The sequence below is a fragment of the Nipponia nippon genome, unplaced genomic scaffold, assembly GCF_047370975.1.
Source record: "Nipponia nippon isolate SJK-2023a ecotype South Korea unplaced genomic scaffold, ASM4737097v1 scaffold_11, whole genome shotgun sequence".
NCBI classification, from domain to species: Eukaryota; Metazoa; Chordata; class Aves; order Pelecaniformes; family Threskiornithidae; genus Nipponia; species Nipponia nippon.
In genome coordinates this window covers 23981088-23998973 of record NW_028262302.1, presented here as the reverse complement: position 1 = coordinate 23998973, position 17886 = coordinate 23981088, and the positions used below count along the sequence as shown (strand labels likewise).

The 17886-nt window shown below is 40.9% G+C and overlaps 1 protein-coding gene and 1 long non-coding RNA gene across 8 annotated transcripts in view; one reads left to right on the top strand and one right to left on the bottom strand.

Moving 5' to 3' along the window:
• WDR89 (WD repeat domain 89) overlaps positions 1-17323 on the bottom strand; it is a 28707-nt gene extending 11384 nt beyond the window's left edge. For 3 of the 7 annotated variants that reach the window (XR_015702369.1, XM_087747940.1, XM_009462203.2), the window contains exons 1-3: positions 16308-17323; positions 9951-10479; positions 8558-8695 (exon numbers count right to left, since the gene is read on the bottom strand). Coding sequence is in view for 4 of the 7 variants with exons in the window: in XM_087747940.1 (XP_087604066.1) it covers positions 8558-8695; positions 9951-10099 (287 nt within the window). In the remaining 3 variants the exon portion in view is untranslated. Of the gene's footprint in view, positions 1-7304; positions 7391-7805; positions 7880-8557; positions 8696-9950; positions 10480-11162; positions 11373-16307 lie in introns of those variants that run through there. The other 4 variants (XM_087747938.1, XM_087747939.1, XM_087747941.1 and 1 more) reach the window with 4 other exon arrangements.
• The window catches only part of LOC148056883 (uncharacterized), a 28492-nt gene continuing 19199 nt past the window's right edge, over positions 8594-17886 (top strand). Inside the window, exons 1-3 of the long non-coding RNA XR_015702370.1 lie at positions 8594-8730; positions 9944-10019; positions 14275-14432. This is a non-coding gene — a long non-coding RNA (uncharacterized LOC148056883). The remainder of the gene's footprint in view (positions 8731-9943; positions 10020-14274; positions 14433-17886) is intronic.

The window sequence follows — 17886 nt, the reverse complement described above, 5'->3', positions numbered from 1 at the left end:
AACTGGAATAAAAGGATATAAAGAAACTTAGCTACAGCAGGAAAAATAGCTCCTACTACCACACACTGGTGCCAAAATACCTATAATAGGATCAAATGTTTTATTTACCAGATTATTTTAGAAGTTCTTTCACAACAGTAATTTAGCTTAAGTACACTTCATTACCAGAGCTCATTCTTCAAAACATAAGACTATTACGTTTTCAAAACTCTTTTCTTAAAAACCCGAGCTTAAATCAGCTACTACAGTTCTCATTTTCACTAGGGATGTTGCTGGTGAACTGATAAGAGGATATTCCTCTACGTGTGCGGATGTGGCACCAGTATTTTCCAAACACAACATTTGTGTGCTTGGCAATTTTTAACATTACACTAACATCCCTGCCTAAGCAATCCTCTGCAGTTCCAGATGTATTGTGCAAGCACAAACATCTGTCAAGCCTAAGCAGGGGAAACGACTTCTCCTCATTTGCTTCCCCAGGAACGTGCAGATCCCTAAGGTATCTTCACCAGTCACATCCTACAATATCCATTTTTCATATTTAGCTAATCCAGAACATTACCACATCAAGGTAATTTGTCAGACCCTCTCCAGTATCAAAGCAACAGGAGAAACTGGAGATCCTTGCGTGCCCATGACAGTTCACAGACTATCAATTTCCAAAACATGCTCTTTGTGCACAGCCTGACAGCTGGAGGCTCTGCTGAATCCTTATCGTGCCCTAAGCTCAATTTTCAATGCCTTGTAGCAGACAAAAGGAAAAGATGTCATCTAAGTGACAACAGTAGGATGGGAGAAGCTGAAATAAAGGGTTTTAGAGCTATGTTGACTCTATCCTGTTGAAGAGAGTTTACCTTTCAATCTCCATAAAAGATGCTGAGGCATCAAGTATGTGCACATTGTACCCATGCAGGGCACTCTCTTCAGCTTTGTTTTCAAGAGCCTTTAGACAGTGTTTACACTTGAACCATACATAGCACTCCAGTACTACCTTCACCAATGCCATACACAGATAAAAAAAAACCCATTTTTTCCCTTTTTATAATATCCAAGTGCACAGTGATTTTCCACCATACTGCACTGGCAGTTCAAGTTCAACTGCTTTTTCACTATGAGAGTGATTTAGGACTCAGTCATAAGAAATGGAATCACGAAAGGGAAGGATAAAAGAGCAGGTATGTAGCTATTGATACTCTACCACTTTCTGACCAAGAGACCTACTGTAGGCAGCAACACAGGCAATCCTGGCTGACAAATCACAACAAAAACTATATGCTTTTGTTAGCACCCACAAACCCCTAAGACCTGGGTGAGGAATGTGTTTTTCTGAGATCCACAAAGACCTTGCCAACATCTTCAGCAGACAGTGTTGCCCCAAAACAAGAGAAGGATAAAAAGCAAAGACAAGAGCATTATGCATGTTAATAACCCTGCTCTCAAGTCATGTTCGTTCTCAATGCTTTAGTCAATCCCTGTTTTGCAGGGTCATAGGAGGTTGCCAGCAGGGCTCTTTGCTGAAGCCAATCTCTTGATAACTAAACCATAACCAAGTGCAGAGGAGGATGGGTTAGATGATCCAGGGAATGGACTGTTTATTTCACAAGAAGTAGCTGGGATGCTTTGCCTTGTATAGCTTGGCAAAGACAGAGACTGAAAGGGGATATGATTACTATCTACAAATACATCAAAGGAATAAATGCTGAGGAGGGAAGGGAGCTACTCAAGAACAATACTGGCACAACAGTTTAAGAGTATAAACTAACCATAAATAAAATTTAGAGCAGAAATTATAAAGTTTATCTTTCAAAATAGTTTCCAATTAGAACAGCGAAGGCAAAAAATTTTGACTGTCTTCATCTACTTTAATAAACTCACCAGCCTGGCACCCACAACCGCCCTTGCACAACAAAGCACACAAATAGGAAGGCAGACTGAAAAACAAGCAACTACGAGACAAGCTGGCTCATCATTTCTTTCTGGTAGATACCCCATGGCCAAGAGCAAGACACAACATTTGCTTTCTGCATAGTTTCAGAAGCAGCATTAAGACCGTAGTAAGAGGGTATGTTTTTGCCCAGAGAGAATGCACCTTCCAGCTTAAGGTGGCTTCTCCTCCCCATGCCCATGAAATTGTCGGGATAAAAGTCTAAGGACTTGAGCGTGCCCCTCCAAACAGCCACATCTTTTTGCAAAGACCGTTCCGTGGGAAATGCAATGCCTCCCTCTCAAGTTTGAATGTTTAGCAGTCACTGCAACGTAGAAACGAAGGCTTTTTGTCCTGTAGTGACTGCATCTCTCTGTGCGACATAAACATGACATCAGCGTAGCTGAGAACGCGCGCACTGAGGCAATCTCACAGGGAGTTGGAAGTTACAAGGCTGTCCGACAGACAGATGCTGTTATTTCGCACTCAGCCCACTTGATGTCACTAATGACCACCACTCACAAGCATCTCAATCACTCTTCGAGGAGCTGCAGAGTCACAGATTTAGACCATGCAATTCAAAAGGAGAGCACTTACTCTTTTTATTACATCTATATATTCCTCCACTAATTTTAATCGGTTACAATAAGCTAACTGTCTCCTTAATAGAGTGGTATTCAAGGAAATAAAAACTTAGAGTGCAAGGCATAGGAAATAAGCCTGAACTACTGCAAAGAACATTATTAAGCTACCAGCTTTCTTTTCTTCCTTTTAAAAGCCTCAGTTCCTCAAATCAGCCTATTAATCAAAAATCACAGCCTTCACTTAGAACCTACACCAAAAACTGGAGAAGAAAAAAAACCCAAATTCAACCACACCGCAACTTTTTCTGTCTGATCTGTCAAAGAGATTAAAAATAAGTTCCAGGCTCTTTTTTAAAGTCTCATTTTTGTGAATTCGATTCAGAGCTTTTGATCTGTCAGACTTCATGATAACACAAGATGCGACTCTCGTATTTCCGTGCCACGCACACAGAAGCCTACAAGGAACAACTGACTTTTGTGTGTTTGTATTTGCTCTCTAAGCATCCAGCTAGTGTCAAGTCCAGAAACACCCATCACTAAATTTTCCTGGGGAAGGGGGGGGGGGAACAAACCAAGTCCAACAACTAAAAAACCCTTCCTCTCTCAATCTGTTACACTCACTTTGGCTCTTAGGAACATTCCTGAAGCAGGACCATTCAATACACATACATGATAATAGTTATCTGAGACATTAAACCACTAGAATTCATTTTTCCTTAAATCTATTTTACCCCCTTTCAAAACCGGGTCATGTACTTCCTTAGATATACTGACAGAGATTGAGTAAACTAAAATCGACTTCACTTAACTCAAAAAAATCCTCCACAAACCATATACAAAACTTGAGTAATTCAGGTTTGCTAGTAAAAGAGCTGTGTGCTTCTAAACAAGAATTTTTGCTTTCGTAGCCATCTGCTTGTCCCTTCTGATTCCACAAAGGAATACTAACACTAAATTGCAGCTCTCTCAGTCATTCCCATAGCAACAAACATACACATACGCTTATTACTAAAAGATCCTCAAATTACTGAAAAGTGATCAATATCTGAAGCTTCCTGTTCCAGGTACTGCCAGCATATAACTCCATCTAGCAAGCAGTTTGCCAATTTTAGCTAAATGCTGGGTTCTCTTTCCACCAATTTAACTACTTACCAATTGTACAGCACTTTTACATCTTCTTGTTTTTAATGAGAAGCTGAGCAACTGTTTTGCCTTGAAATAACAGGCACGGGAAAAAAGAAAAATCACAGTAGTTATGGCTAGCTGCAGAGAGAGGTGCAAGTGAAAAGTTGCTAATGAACTAAAAAACACAAAGAAAAAAGGTGAATATTCTGCTGAAGAAAAAAAAGAAATTTCAAGAAAGATGATTAACATTTTCAAATCACTGCTATACACAAGCACAATACAGCAAACAAAATCATTTTACTTTAAAGCTAGTTTTTTTGAGTCAGTTGGTTTAACCCAGCATAAGAAATACCAGTGTTGTAATGCACCTGTTTTTTCACAGATACAATTCAGTTGCTATATTAAAAGAAGGATTTCCAGAACTCTTTAGTTTTGATTTTTCATTAAGTTTTCATTAGCTGGAAAACTAGAGAATTAAACAAAAATAGCAAGTGCCCTTATAAGGCCACAGTGAAGTCATATAAAACAACGAGTCTCAAAGAGCAAAACAGTAGGGGCTAAGAGGTTTTAAAATATTTTCGTTCCTCTACCTGTTGCAACTTTTAGTCTGAAACTAACCATTAAGGTCACCTCAAAACACTTTCAGCAATACAAATAGTGTAATAAAAATAATAACAAAAATATGAGAATATTAACAGTCTGCAAGAAGTGCCTTCACATTAATGTGAAAAGGGGAGATGAATTTATGTAAAGTCTGTAAAGGATATAAACAACAGTACAGATGGTTTGTCTTGCAAAGGAGATCAGACTAGTTAATGCAATAGTCCTTCTGGACTTAAACACCCGACATAATGAAACAGAATAAAAACGTGTCAGACTGAAGAGTTTTTAAGAAAATATTAATGTGAACTTGTTAAAATGGACAGCTGCACAGTATTTGCTTCCTACCACTACTTACAAAATATTCTGATTGTTGAAAACGCTCGAATGTCCTGTAGGGCCCAGAAATAGGACAGAAAATACATTCTATGCTGGGACCTTCAGAACAGCCTAATGAAATTACTCAGTATTTGTCCTGCAATTTGAGCATGATTTTTTCAGTGCTATAGATTGGCTTACTTTCTTCTTCCAGTGAGCTATCCACCCCTACCTCCTGCTTTGTTCTCACTGAAATATTTTGTTGAAACTTGCATCAAAGTATCAGCTAAGGCAAAAATACATCATAGAAACAATCCATCCAAACTACTGAAATTTAATCTGAAGGCAAGATTTCAGCATCAGACATACTTCACTCCCAGTCTAAAGCTTAATCTACCAAAGCAGCAATCTCCTATGTACAATTTCACAATCCCTCCCATTTAGTTTAGAAGCTAATACAACACACTCTGGTTGGTCACGTCCATGCACCAAGTTACATCCACATCTATTTAACTAACCGGCCCCAAATTACATGTTCTAAGCTTCTTTACAGACTGCACTGAACGTGTCCCATCTCTACGCGCTGACTGCATGAGCCCCTCAAATTAACAAAACATGCTTCTGCCAGATCTGAACCAGCAACAACTCTGCTTGGCTTGTAGGTGCAAAGTGCTGCAGTGGAGCTGTCCTTTCCCGGGGCTTCAACAGCTGCGAGCACAAAGGAGGGAACAGCAGCTTAGAGGGGAAGAAAGGGAAAGGAAAAGGAGATGGCAGGAGGAAATAAGAGAGGACAATGCACCAGCAAGAATTGATTTAATACTTCTGTTAAAGGAAGAGACACTACAGGAACATGAGAAGAGGAAGAGCTAAGGAAGAAGTGGATAGTGGGTCAAGCTAAAGTCTGAAGAGGGCAAAGGCATGTTTGAAGTTGAACTTCCCAACCCCACATAGCTATAAGCAACACGCTCTTTTCCTCCCTTTCTTATGTCCTCTACAGTCCATCTTGCACCTAAACTGCTTGCAAGCCACAAAACACATTCATCTCCAAAACCTGGCCTTGCCAAGTCTCCGATTCACAAGTCTCAACACTTTTTTTATGTCTGGCGTGAAACCCACTAACAAACATCACACAGGAGAAGCTGAGCCACATAGAAGACGTCTTTTCACCCACCAATTAAAACCAAGCCCTAGAAGTCTGCACGGGCAACTTTACATCAACACAGCTAATCAGCATGGTAGTGCTGATTTCCTTCCACTGTGATTTTTTTCAGAAAAGCTCAGAGGTCACATTATTCGTACAGTTACAGTAAAAGCATGTCGAAGCTGCGGAACCCAGCTGGAAAGTGCTGCCAGCACATAACGACAACAGTCTGGTTTTACATGAGACCTCCCACACAGTCAGGTACAGGCCAGACCCTAGGGCCGCCCAGGAAAGGATCCTTGTCCTCAAGACTGATGCAGTGAAAGAAAATGAGAAAAAAAAAAAAAAAAAACATCTTGTACTCAAGCCATTTAAAAAGCTACTTGAACATCGCTGATCATCAACAAGGAAGAAAATTTTTTCCAGAAATTCTGGAGCACGCAAGAAACAGCCAGGCCCCACGACACTGCCTACCTATGCAGAAGCTGCCGAGGAGTCCTAGGCCCACCTTCCCTCCAGGGCTGTTCCTTGCCCCCATAAAAAGACATTTGGAGGAAAATGTAAATATCTACCCTAGTCTTTAACCCTAAACAAACAGAAACCAACATGTAAACTTTAGACAAGCACTATGTAAAATTAGCACCTAGACAGCAATCCTTGGGATACATATGAACAGAAACCTTTTCAGTTACTTTGTTGACAATGACAATTATCTTATAAGAGCTGCTCTGCACACGCACTTCACTGAACCTGATGATTGCTCTCAAACAGGAAACCCATTTAAAATATTAGGAAATAAAAGGCATTAAGACAGATTACTTCTGAGAACAAAATTTTTACAGACCCAAAAAACAGCACACTAAGAAAAGACCTTGTGTTTCTGCATTCTTCCAAATATACAATACATTTCTAGGGAAAATGAATTTTGAATTATAGAATTGTAACCAACATGAGTCCTTAACACGACACAGCATTGACAATTCCACTTCCCGTATCTTGTAGGAAACAGTTAATTCTCCAACATACCATCTTTTGAAATACCTGCTGATTATATAAAACATCATTTAAGGATATATGTATTACAGCTTTGGCAGTAGTTTCTTTATTTTTTTCTTCAAAAACATGAAAAGGTTTCTTTTCATTTTTTCCCAGGGGAATAAAACAACCAAACAAAAAAACTCAAATCAGAACTTTTATGTCTTCTTCTGACCTTTTCCAGATTTTTTTTTTTGTTTTAGACTGTGACTATTATTAAAAAAGATCTCCATCTTCACCAAACCTAGGTGAGGTCAGCTGGTACCTACCAGCGTACCTTCTTAATAAACATATTCTATCTGCCCATACAGGTCCTAACTTTAACCCTGACAGCTCACAAGTAGCCAGTCACAACTCTAATCAGATGTGCCTGCCCAAATTAGCAATACACTGACCCAGCCCTCATACCAAGCTCAATCCTAGCCCAGTCTCTACCGGACACAGCATCAAAGCTAGAAAGTGTGGCCAGGCCAGTGTGGACCCTCCACCAGCCCTTTACCCCCTGTGCAGAGCGCTTTGAGAGCACAGTTTGTCTTTCTAAGCTTCTGGGTTTCACCGAGTAACAGGATAAACTTACGGTGTAAGTCGAGTGTTTTTATTCACGCTTTAGCAGCGACACAGACAGCATCACTATCAGCAAAGCAAGAGACGCTTCGGTTTAGCCTAACGGAAAAAGAAAAGTCGGCGATGAGGGAACAAACTCCAGGAGCCCCCCCTTTCTCCTCCCTACCGCACAGGGCACTACGCACGCCAGATGTCCCCTCCAATGCACCGGGGCGTCTCCGGGCCGTTGCTCGCCCAGCCCAAACCACCCGCCGTGGGCAGCCCCTATCCTCCCCCACCACAAACCCCACAGGACCCCCCCCGCCCCGGCCCGGCCCCCTCAGAGACGCTCCCTCGCAGAGGCACACCGCCCTCCTCGCCCTCCCCACAGCAACGCCCACACGGCAGCCACTGCCGTGCCCACGGCCGCCCCAGAGAGCCCCCCCCGGCCCCCGCGGCGGCCCTCGCCCCGGCCCGGCCCCCCCAGGGGGGTCCTTGCCCCGGCCCGGCCCCTCAGAGCCGCCCCGCCGCTCACCACAGCCGGCCGCCGCCGCGTGCGCGCCGCCCCGCCCCCGGAGCCCTCCCCAGCCACCCCATTGGCTGCTCCGGCCGCCTCGCCGGCAGCCATCTTCCCCCCTTGGCGGCGGGGGAAGGAAGGGAGGCAGCGGAAGGGGATTGGTGCAGGCGGAGGAGGGGGCCGCACCTATTGGCTCCCGGAGGCGGGGCGAGGCAGACGGAGAGCCCCGCCCCGTTGCCATGGCAACGGGGGCGGGGCCTTCGCCGCGGGCAGCCCCGGCGGAGGGAGGCCGCCGCCATTACCGGCCTTTGAAGGGGAAGGAGCGGCCGGCGCTTCGCGGTAAAATCGCGGAGAGCGGGGGCCGGGGCGGGTGTGAGGCCGCGGCCTGCCTCTTCCGACCGAGCCCGGGCTGCCGGCGGCGAGCAGGGCCTCACTCAGGGCTGGCGTTGTGCCCGCTGTCGGACATGGCTCTTGTCCGTTTGGCACCCTCCCTGAGAACCTCGGAAAGAAAACGATCTCCCGTTCGACAGAGCAGCGGTTGAGAGTCACCCAAAAGGCTGGCAAGCCAGCAGAGCGTTTGTTCTTTAATAATTAAAATCAGCCTATTTCTTGATTTTTCTGTCTCTGATGATGCGCTACTTCTGCAATGAGCCACCAAGTGTCTCTATCTCCCGCACGGCACACGAGATCAGATTGGGCCAACTGAATTAGGGACTGAACTTTCCTTTATAGCTTTTTAACAGAAAACTGACAGCATCTAAAAACTATACCTGTCGAGCGGCCGGGAAATGCCAGGCTGACGGGGTGACAGGAGGAGAGGCACACGTCCATCAGCTTGGCGGTGTGCTGGTGTGCCACAGCGAGCTGCCGCTCGCCGGGAAAGCGGGAACGGAAAGGAGGATTGTTTCCTGGGAGGGATCCAAACAAGAAGAAGGACAGGAAGGTTAATTAGGTTTCCTTTCCCTTCGGCTTGCTGTTACATTTTTCCAGACCCTTATTTTTTCCAATTAAATTTCCAAATAGGTTTTTTTTTTTTTCTTTTTTTTTTTTTGACTTGCCGTTTAACAGGCTAGCACATACAGGTTATTAGACGAAGGATAGAATACTTAACATTTGCTTCTTTTAACTTTTTATTTAATATTGCCCAAAGTGTTAGAATTCAAAATTCCTTGTTCTATTCTTAATTAACTGTTCTGCATTGAAGTTTGTTTGGCCCCAATTGCAGACTATTGCGTTAGTCCATAATCTTAGACGGATGTTATTCAGTAAGAGAAGTACTTTGTACCTTTATTTTTGTACCAGTTAAAATCAGATTTGTGGTCTTTTCTGATAAATGCTCTAAGTTGCAGTAAATAATATTACCAATATCATAGATAAATATTATTTCAATCAATAAATTATTATGGAAATATTTTCATCAGCATAGTTTCCACTGCCATTTTTTAAATTAAAATCTAAACATTTGAGCTGACTATGCAAGATAAAGAAGAGCTTTATCTAAACCCTATAATGTGGTCAAGTCACATGGATAATAACCACAGAACATTAATAAAAAACATGACTTGTACCTCAGTTTAACGGCTGTCTTAAGTCCGACATGTAACAAAAGCAGAAAGTCAATCAAAAGATACCTCCAAGTACTGACAATTTCAGTTGCCTGTCACTAGTAGTGTGCAAATTTTAATTAATTCTACATGCTCCAGTATAACTACTGTTATTTTAATACTGCAGCTATTTACGTACCTACCAGCATGATAATCTCTCAATGAGTAGAGAATACCCTTCTCTCTGATCCCTCTGCAATACTGAGAGACAGTCCACTTGTATTTCACGGACGCACTGATGATTCACCTAGATTTCAGCTTGAAGTCTGATCTATGAATAGTTTATGAGGACCAGATATTAATACAGCTAATTGTATTTGTGCGGAATCACAGGTGCACAGCTCACAGAAGCCTGGTAGCCAAGCAGGTCCCACAGAAGACAGACCAATTCACCGACTGCCATGAAAAAAGTGCCCTTTTTTGTTTGTTTTTGCTTCTTAACAATTACTTTGGGGGTCATTTTTTTCCTGCATGGTGCACTGAAGATAGAAAAATATCAAAGCACATGACATCAAAGCACAGACCCAAATTACATGCTTATTGTTTTCACAGTAAATACCTTCCATCATTGTTGTGAAGCCTGGTCCCGCTGAAGTCTGTCACCCAGGACTGATCACTGCTCGAATTGGTGAGAGTTGTTCTGACTATTTCAAAACAGGATGTGTATGATTTCATTGAAGACAATATTGAATTTAACACAATATACATTATAATACTTAAAGCTCTACTGTAAATGTCAATATTATATTGAGAAATATTTTTAGTTAGTAGTTTTTCATCCGAGTTTCCTGGGGTGGTTAGTATTGCCACAAGTTCAACAAATACCTTCTGTTCATTGTTCACGTTGTAAAAACAGCTGCAAGATCAACTGGAACGACATAGTTCTACAGCCACGGATTTGGTATTCAGTACTCCCAGATGAATCCAGCTATATTAACAGAAAGTCCAATTTCCTTGATAGCACACCAACGCTGCTGAGTCACAGTATATATTAAGTAGAAATGCATCTGTAAATTTCACCACAGTAATTGCATGGCAGTTGCTCCAGAGATCCCTTGTAACTCTCGACAGTTACTTTACAGACAGAACTGAAAACAAAAGACATTTTTAGAAAGGAATCTTTATGATCCTCACCTTCAGTGTCATGTACTCTAGGACTAAGGTCAAGTACGCAAACAGCAAGTTCTCTAGAATAAGAATTTTTTGCTGTGTGTTTGCATAATGCCACAACAGATGTTGTGACACAACTGAGCATAGCCAGCAGCTCTGGGTGCTCCCATAATGCACCACAAATATTTTTCGTCTTGCTTGTTTTTTTGGTTTTTTGTTGTTGGTGGTGGTTTTTTTTTTCCCTTGGGCTGCATTGTGTAAATGCAGGTCAGTGAGAAGTGTTTCTTCCACCCAGCAAAGTTAAGTTAAAAAACAGGAGGGGGAATGAAAGCGCCATTATTTTTAGAGTCATTTTATGTACAGCATTCAAAGCAGAGAAGGAAATGAGAGTATCCAGGTGTAGTTGAAATTACTTTTTCTAAGATGCCTTTTCATAAATAATGTTCGTAGGGCTTGCTAATTCTGAATGTTGCTTGTTGCAGTTTTAACTGGAACTATTCAGGTAAGGTCTATCAAATCAAGCAGTTTTACCCCAACTACTCGGCTGCCTAGTATGTCAGGGTTATTTCTGTGCCAGTATATTTTGGGCACCTATACCAACTTTTACAGGATAGCAATTTGTAATTAACTTGTATGTGCATGTAGATGAAGTGTTACATACCAGGGATCAATGAACATAATTCCACCAGCAGATTCCTGCAGCTGAAGTAGTAGAAGGTAACGTGATTTGCTGGAGAAAGAGGGGTTTATTTCAAACATCTTTAAAAGCTACAGCTCATGGGATTGTTTCACTTTTCAGTTCTCATCTGTTTGTTAGGGGGGGGAGAGCTGGCAAACCTCTCCATCACTTTTTGCAATTCTACCTGCAGAACTTGACACAAAATGTAGAAATGAGGTAAATTTATTATGACTGATGATTATCAAATTCCTGGATTTACTGAAGGTACGCTAATGCTTAATTGCCACTTAGTGCTGAATAAGCACTTAATAAACCAAAATCAAAGGTTGATTAAATTATATACTCTAATTACACAGTACAATAAAAGGATGTTTTGATTGCAAAGTCAAGTTGTTGGATAAGGACACCACTTTTTAGAGGTCAGCTCAGAGTTCACAGCTTCTGACTTCAGAGAACCTAAGCTAACTTTCCGCATCCTGCGGTAAAAGAGCTGTGTCTGTCATCTCTCGGCTGCAGGAATTCTTAATAATGCTGTTGGTAACAATGCTCGCAATTTCTCATGACTTGCACAGGGTACCAGTTTAAGATTTTATATTTGATCCTGTTGAATGCAGAAAATTAGGCCATGAACTGTGGGCTCCTCCTCATCCTCCTGAACTGCTCTCTGTAACTATCCCTAAAAGGCCAAGTGGATGTTCCAGGCATAGTTCAGATAGGGAAACCAGACTGCAGACAAGTATTTCTGTTCTCCTGGTTGTCCTCTCTTTCTGAACACCCGTGCTAGGGGTGTACGTGTTGAGATTTGTTTTTTTATTGGCAATTTTGTTAGTGGCAAGAACTCCTTACTCCTCCTTGAAGCAGAAAGACCAAATTGGATGCTACAGCAGGAGCCTTCCATCTGAGTGGTAGCGGAGGGCACCCGAGGTGCACCAGGGAGGGTTCATCTAACAGCGTTCTCAGTTCTTTTTGTATTTGTACAGAGACTAAACAGGATGGCCTAGCTTGAGCCATTACCCTTCTTCCTGGCTATTCCCAAGAACCTCGGTATTAAGCCAACACACTCATGTGTGAGGTTCCCAAATATGGCACAGACGTGCATTAGGAGGCAGCTCAAGTCTGCTACCTATTGACTTAGGGGAGGCAATTTCTTAAGAGCATGGATTTATTCATCAAATTCCATATGCTGTACACTGTTTTGTTGGGGGGTACCATCTTTATCGTTGCTTCAAGGTCTGGTCTTTTAACTCCAGCTGAAATTGGTTGACACCAAGATCAATTACGGAAGACTAGCACCCCACCTCCCCAAAAGTCCAAGCTCAGGAGAGAGAGAAGCACTAGGCCATCAGACCAGATACACATTTCAGAACTGCTGTATCATAGATACACTGTTTGCATAACTACTGAAGTGTCTTGCATATAAATGTTATATAAATATAAATTTTGAACTAGACATTTATTTGCATTGACAAGAAAGAAATCTCAGCAACCAGATATTTAAAAAATAGTTAAAAAATTTTAAAAACCCCAGATATTTAAAAAATATTTTTAAAATATTTAAAAATATTCACTTAGAGGCACATGCCGCTAAGTGAAAAGAGCCAAACCTGACCATAAGAATTTTTTATTTTTCTTTCAACTATGTATTAGTGAGGTTACTCAGCCTGAAGTCTAGACACAATACCAATTCTGTCACAAGGCCAATGGATCAGGAAAGCACAGAACTGCTGCTGCAAGGCAAGCACAATGCAGTGCTAATTAACATTGGTAGGAAATCAGTCTGAATGCTAAACTGGTTGACTTTGTGCTTTTACCACTGTCTTAAAGATGTTGGCAACTTTTACTCCATCAAACCTCATTAAAAAAATAACAGAGACAGCATTATGTCCTGTAAACATGAGCCCAGAAAAAATATTCTAACTCTTAAAGCAGCAAGTGTCAATTTGAGTAATAGCTTTATTTAATTTATAGTTCCAGCATCTGCAACTGATCCACTGTATTCCACAGCAATAACCACTAAGCAATTAGTAGCCATTCCAGCATGAATAATGCTGTAAACAGTGAGTCACCAAAAATGAATTACTGAAGTACAGGCTGTGTACAGTGGAAGCACAGGTAACAGCCTCTTTAAGTTTCCAGTTTAAAAATCTTTGCAGGTTAGAAATCTGGGTCATCATGTTCTGAAACTTAATCATTCTGTACGAGGCAAACATGATTACATCCCTTTGCTTAACAGCGTGAGATTAGCAATTGCAAAGTAACTCTTCATAACAGGCATTTTTTTCGCAATCTTTCCAAGGCAGTTGTGGACTTGATTAGGTACCAGGACGGATTCTTTACAGCAGGAATTATCCAAATATGGGTACTGGCATACCAGGAGAGATGATCAACTGTGATGGATTAAATAATTCAGGAGAATTTTTTGTCTTTAATTGACATGGAAGCAGAATGTACTTTCTGCTTACGCTTGCTAAGCTATCATGTCAAATTAGCCTTATACATTTAACAACTTTCAGAAACCAAACTTTGGGGGGTTTTGTGTTTTGTTTAAAATTCTGAGAAGCTTAACTGCTGAATCCATCTACAGACTCCAATCTGAGACTACCTGGAATCAAACTGCATTAGAATTAGTACAGGCAATGGACTGTTCTCTAGCTACCGTAACGGATGACCACAACTCTAAGCCAAAATAGCTCCCCACTCTCCAACTTCGGGAAACTCTAACTAGTTCCTTTTTGAATATTAAGTATATCCAGACACAACTGCATACCAGCTAGAGAAAAAAAAAAGAAAAAAATCCCAGGAATTTTAAGTTATTAAAAGACTATAGAGATGGAATTTTGTTACTAACCCCAATGATGATCTGAAAAGGGCAAAGGATTTACAGCTCATGCCTTGTTTACAACTCTTAATTTCTTCCTCAGCCTACTACTTCCCAACACCTGTGTTAAACCCTTATGTCCTCCCCTTACCCATTCCCACCCTTTTCTCCTCCATATGCCAACATCCTATCTCTGCTACACACAGGTTCCTCCCCCCCCTTTCTTTTTACAATGCTCTAGTGACATACTTTCTTGCTATTTCTCCTCATCTACAGTCTCACTCCACACGTCAGACCAGCCACAGTGCGTAACACAGAACGGAGATACCTGATTAGGCAGAGGAGGACTGCATGAAGGAAACCAGTTTGGCACATGAACGCTCTCCGTTGTGAGCTGAACGACCCTTGTGCTGTGGCATATCACCGAGCATGAGGTACGGCTGTAAAGCTTGGTAGGATGCTGGTGTTTGGAGCTACTTGAAGGGAAAAAGCAAGAGTAGCCACTTGTACGGAATCGGGAAATCATTGGTTTCCCACCCAGGAAAGGCTGATCAGAATCTCATTGTAGGTAATTTCGCCTATTGCAGACTTGCTGTTTTCTATCACTAATTTGTAGGGTTTTCTAGAGTAGAACAAATGCTTTAGTTCTGTTGAACTATTGAGTTTAGGATAGTATCCACAGAAATAAGATGCTCTTGTCAAGTTTGCTGTTCACTGAATTTCATTATGAAGCATCTATTGAAACAACAGCCTTTCACTGATTTTTATGGCAGCATAAAGGAAGTTTGCTACTTTCCTCCTGAGATTAGGAAAACAAGTTTGGCTCCCCTACAAATTGCTGGAATGTACATGCACTTGGGGGGGGGGGGCAGGCAGAACAAACCCCACAGATTCTTAGCAGATTTAGAATCCTTCCTCATACCTAAAAGATTTATTATGTAGCTAAAAAAGAAAATATTTCTCTTTAGTATGTGATCCATGCTCAATAGTTGTGGGGATGGTAGAAGAAAGTATTAGTCCCAGAAGCGGGAGGGAGGGTCAGAACATTAGCGGTAAGTGAAAGCAAGCATACCAGCCATACTTAGCAAGGGCTGCTATATACTGTACCAAAAGCACATAATCTGTAAACCAAGTATTTGCCACGCCATCCGGAAAAGTTATAGCACATAGTCAGAATATGTCACTTGTATAAAGCCAGAGCATTCAGTTAATAATAACAGGTGTAATAAATATTTGACAATTAAAAGAGCAATAAGAAAATCCTTCAGAAAAACAAGTGTCTCTACATCCAATTCTTCTTCCCAGACTAAGGTTAAAGCACAGCGAAGGCACTACTACAAAAGGTAAAATGGAGGAAGGGACAATTCCCAGTGCACTTGCTTTTAAATACAAGACACTTTCTGCAAAGTAATTAGCAAGCAAAAAGTCAAATCAAACTAGGCAGTCTATGTGCAAATGATGTCTAAACTGATGTCAAAAGACTATAAAAGATGATTTGTACCTATAAAGGTTTATGCAGTTCTCCTGTATCTGGTCCACTCTTGTGATCCAACAGTCTCACGGGAGGAGCAACAAACACAATATGTAATTGAGGAAGATCCAGATCTCAGGTCTACAGGGATTTAGTTATCAGTTCAGTAATATTTGGCTAGAATAGGCTGATCAAAAGAGTTCCAGTTACGCCTTTCTGGTTTCAGTTCATGGCATAATCTAGAACTGCCATGAGTCTACCAATTAAGCGCCATCAGCTCTTTAAGCAGAGAAGGAACGCTTACTCCAAATCCCTTCAAAATTATTTTATTTAGAATGAGGAAATAGAAAGACCAAGCACTCATGAGTCATTTTATGAAGCAAGGGACCAGAGCTTTGCTTTGGTAACAAGTTAAGTCCTTATAATTAACCTTTGTTTCCCCAACAAAGACCATAAACAGTTACAAATGTCAGTGGAAAGACGAATTAAAATCTTGCCATGAAGGAGGTGTGATTTGGTTATATTTGTTGAGGTTTTCATCATGTACTTTCTTTCGGAGTTTATCCTTTTGGGGGGTTCTTTAAGTGATTTGGTTTTGTTCTGGTTTAGTTTTTTTTTTCTTTTTTTTTTTTGTCTCAGCATCTTTAAAATTATCTTGAAGAACAAACTAATAACCAACAGATCACACGTTTCTGTGGTCCTTGGAATTAACATGCCGGTTATCTACATTTTTGACAGCTCTAACAGAGGACAAAAAGGCCTTGGTAGGACAAAAAAAAAAATTACAGCAGTCTCTGCAAGTTGTAGATTTGCGTAGCATAAAAGTATGAGTTCTTACCTTATATCTAAAAGTAGAATCTTGTGCACTAGTTCCACATAAATCCTTCCAGTTAGGAAAACAAGGAGGAACACTGTACAGTGCCCAATAAATGGGTTTGAAATAGCGTAACAGCTTCCTTTTAAGGGGCAGTTCCCACCTCTTCTAGTGTGTTCTGCAATTCTGTTCAGACATTACTTAACTGCTCAAACTTCCTCACTGGGCATTGTACAACTGTAGGAAGAGAGGAAGCAAGAGTTATGCTGACTAATTTTTTTGTTGCACTCCAAGTAACTTAAGGCTACTTCAAGTTAATACAAATATATAAATGAACTAATACTTTTTCATGCTTGCATATTACATAGCAGTTAAAGCATCTTGGGACCATGGTGAAACAAAATTCACAGCATTTGAAATGAATAGTATTGTGCAACTAGTCTGGTTTACTAAGGAAGCAATACTCATGCAAATATACTGCCTCCATGCATTCCATGAAAATCTGTAGATATTCAGTAGTCTGGGAAACCACCCACAGTTGGCCAGTTTTCAGAACAGATTTGGGAGGTGAACCGAAGTTACTGGAAGGTGACCCAGCAGGATACAAACTCACATGGTTGCTTTCTACGAGGATTCTGATTTCAAATAATGACCGAGTATCTCATTAAACTAACCCTGCAGCGTAAGTCAATGCAGTCATCAGATATCCACTGGAAACCCAAACTTCAGTAGTTCCAGAACCTGTGAAAACTATCTGTTCTTCCCCACAACAGGCACTCTGCTAGAAAGCAAGTTCCTTGTCAGTTAAAATAAAAGCATGCTTCCATATTGATTTATCAGCGTGCAGCAAGTGATAAAAGCTATAGAAAGATAAAACTTAAATCTTTGTATACAGGTTGATCAATAGCTTGTTTTATTATTTGGTATATGACACTAAACAGTCCAGATTTTAAGGCAGTGGAAAAAGAACAACCTCATTTCAGTATTTCCTCATTCTTTTTCCTAAACTTTTACATCCAAAGCCCACACCTTAAAAGACAATATTGTTCTAACAATTATTGCTATATGATAACATGAATGTAAGTTTTCTTGTGATCAGTGTTTTACGCTGGTGGTATGTGTCCAACTACGCGTCCCTCAGCACTGGAAGGAATAAAGACCACAGAACACATTTGAATCCAACAGTAGTTTATTACCCACTCATTGCAGATGAAGTTAGACACTTCAGTAACCAGTCAATATGAGTTTAAATATTAGTTGACAACTGCAGAAAGTGTACAATGAGTACAAAATCATTAACGATAATGTAACAAAAAGTTCCGATGTATTAATTTTTAAAACATCAGTTGTACACTATTATACAGCAACCATTGTCTGATTCTCAACTAACTCAGGGCTTGCATTTGAAAATACTTTTTTTTTTTTTTAAATAAAGTTCTCCAAGAGGTTGAGAGACCGGGGGTTACAACTGCATTATGTCCTGAAATACTACTAACATACAGCCTTACCTTATGCAGACAAAGCTGTTTTATATTTTATGAACACTTGCTTTTATCAGGGAATGCAGTAACAAGAAAAATCTATACATAAAAAATTAAAATCC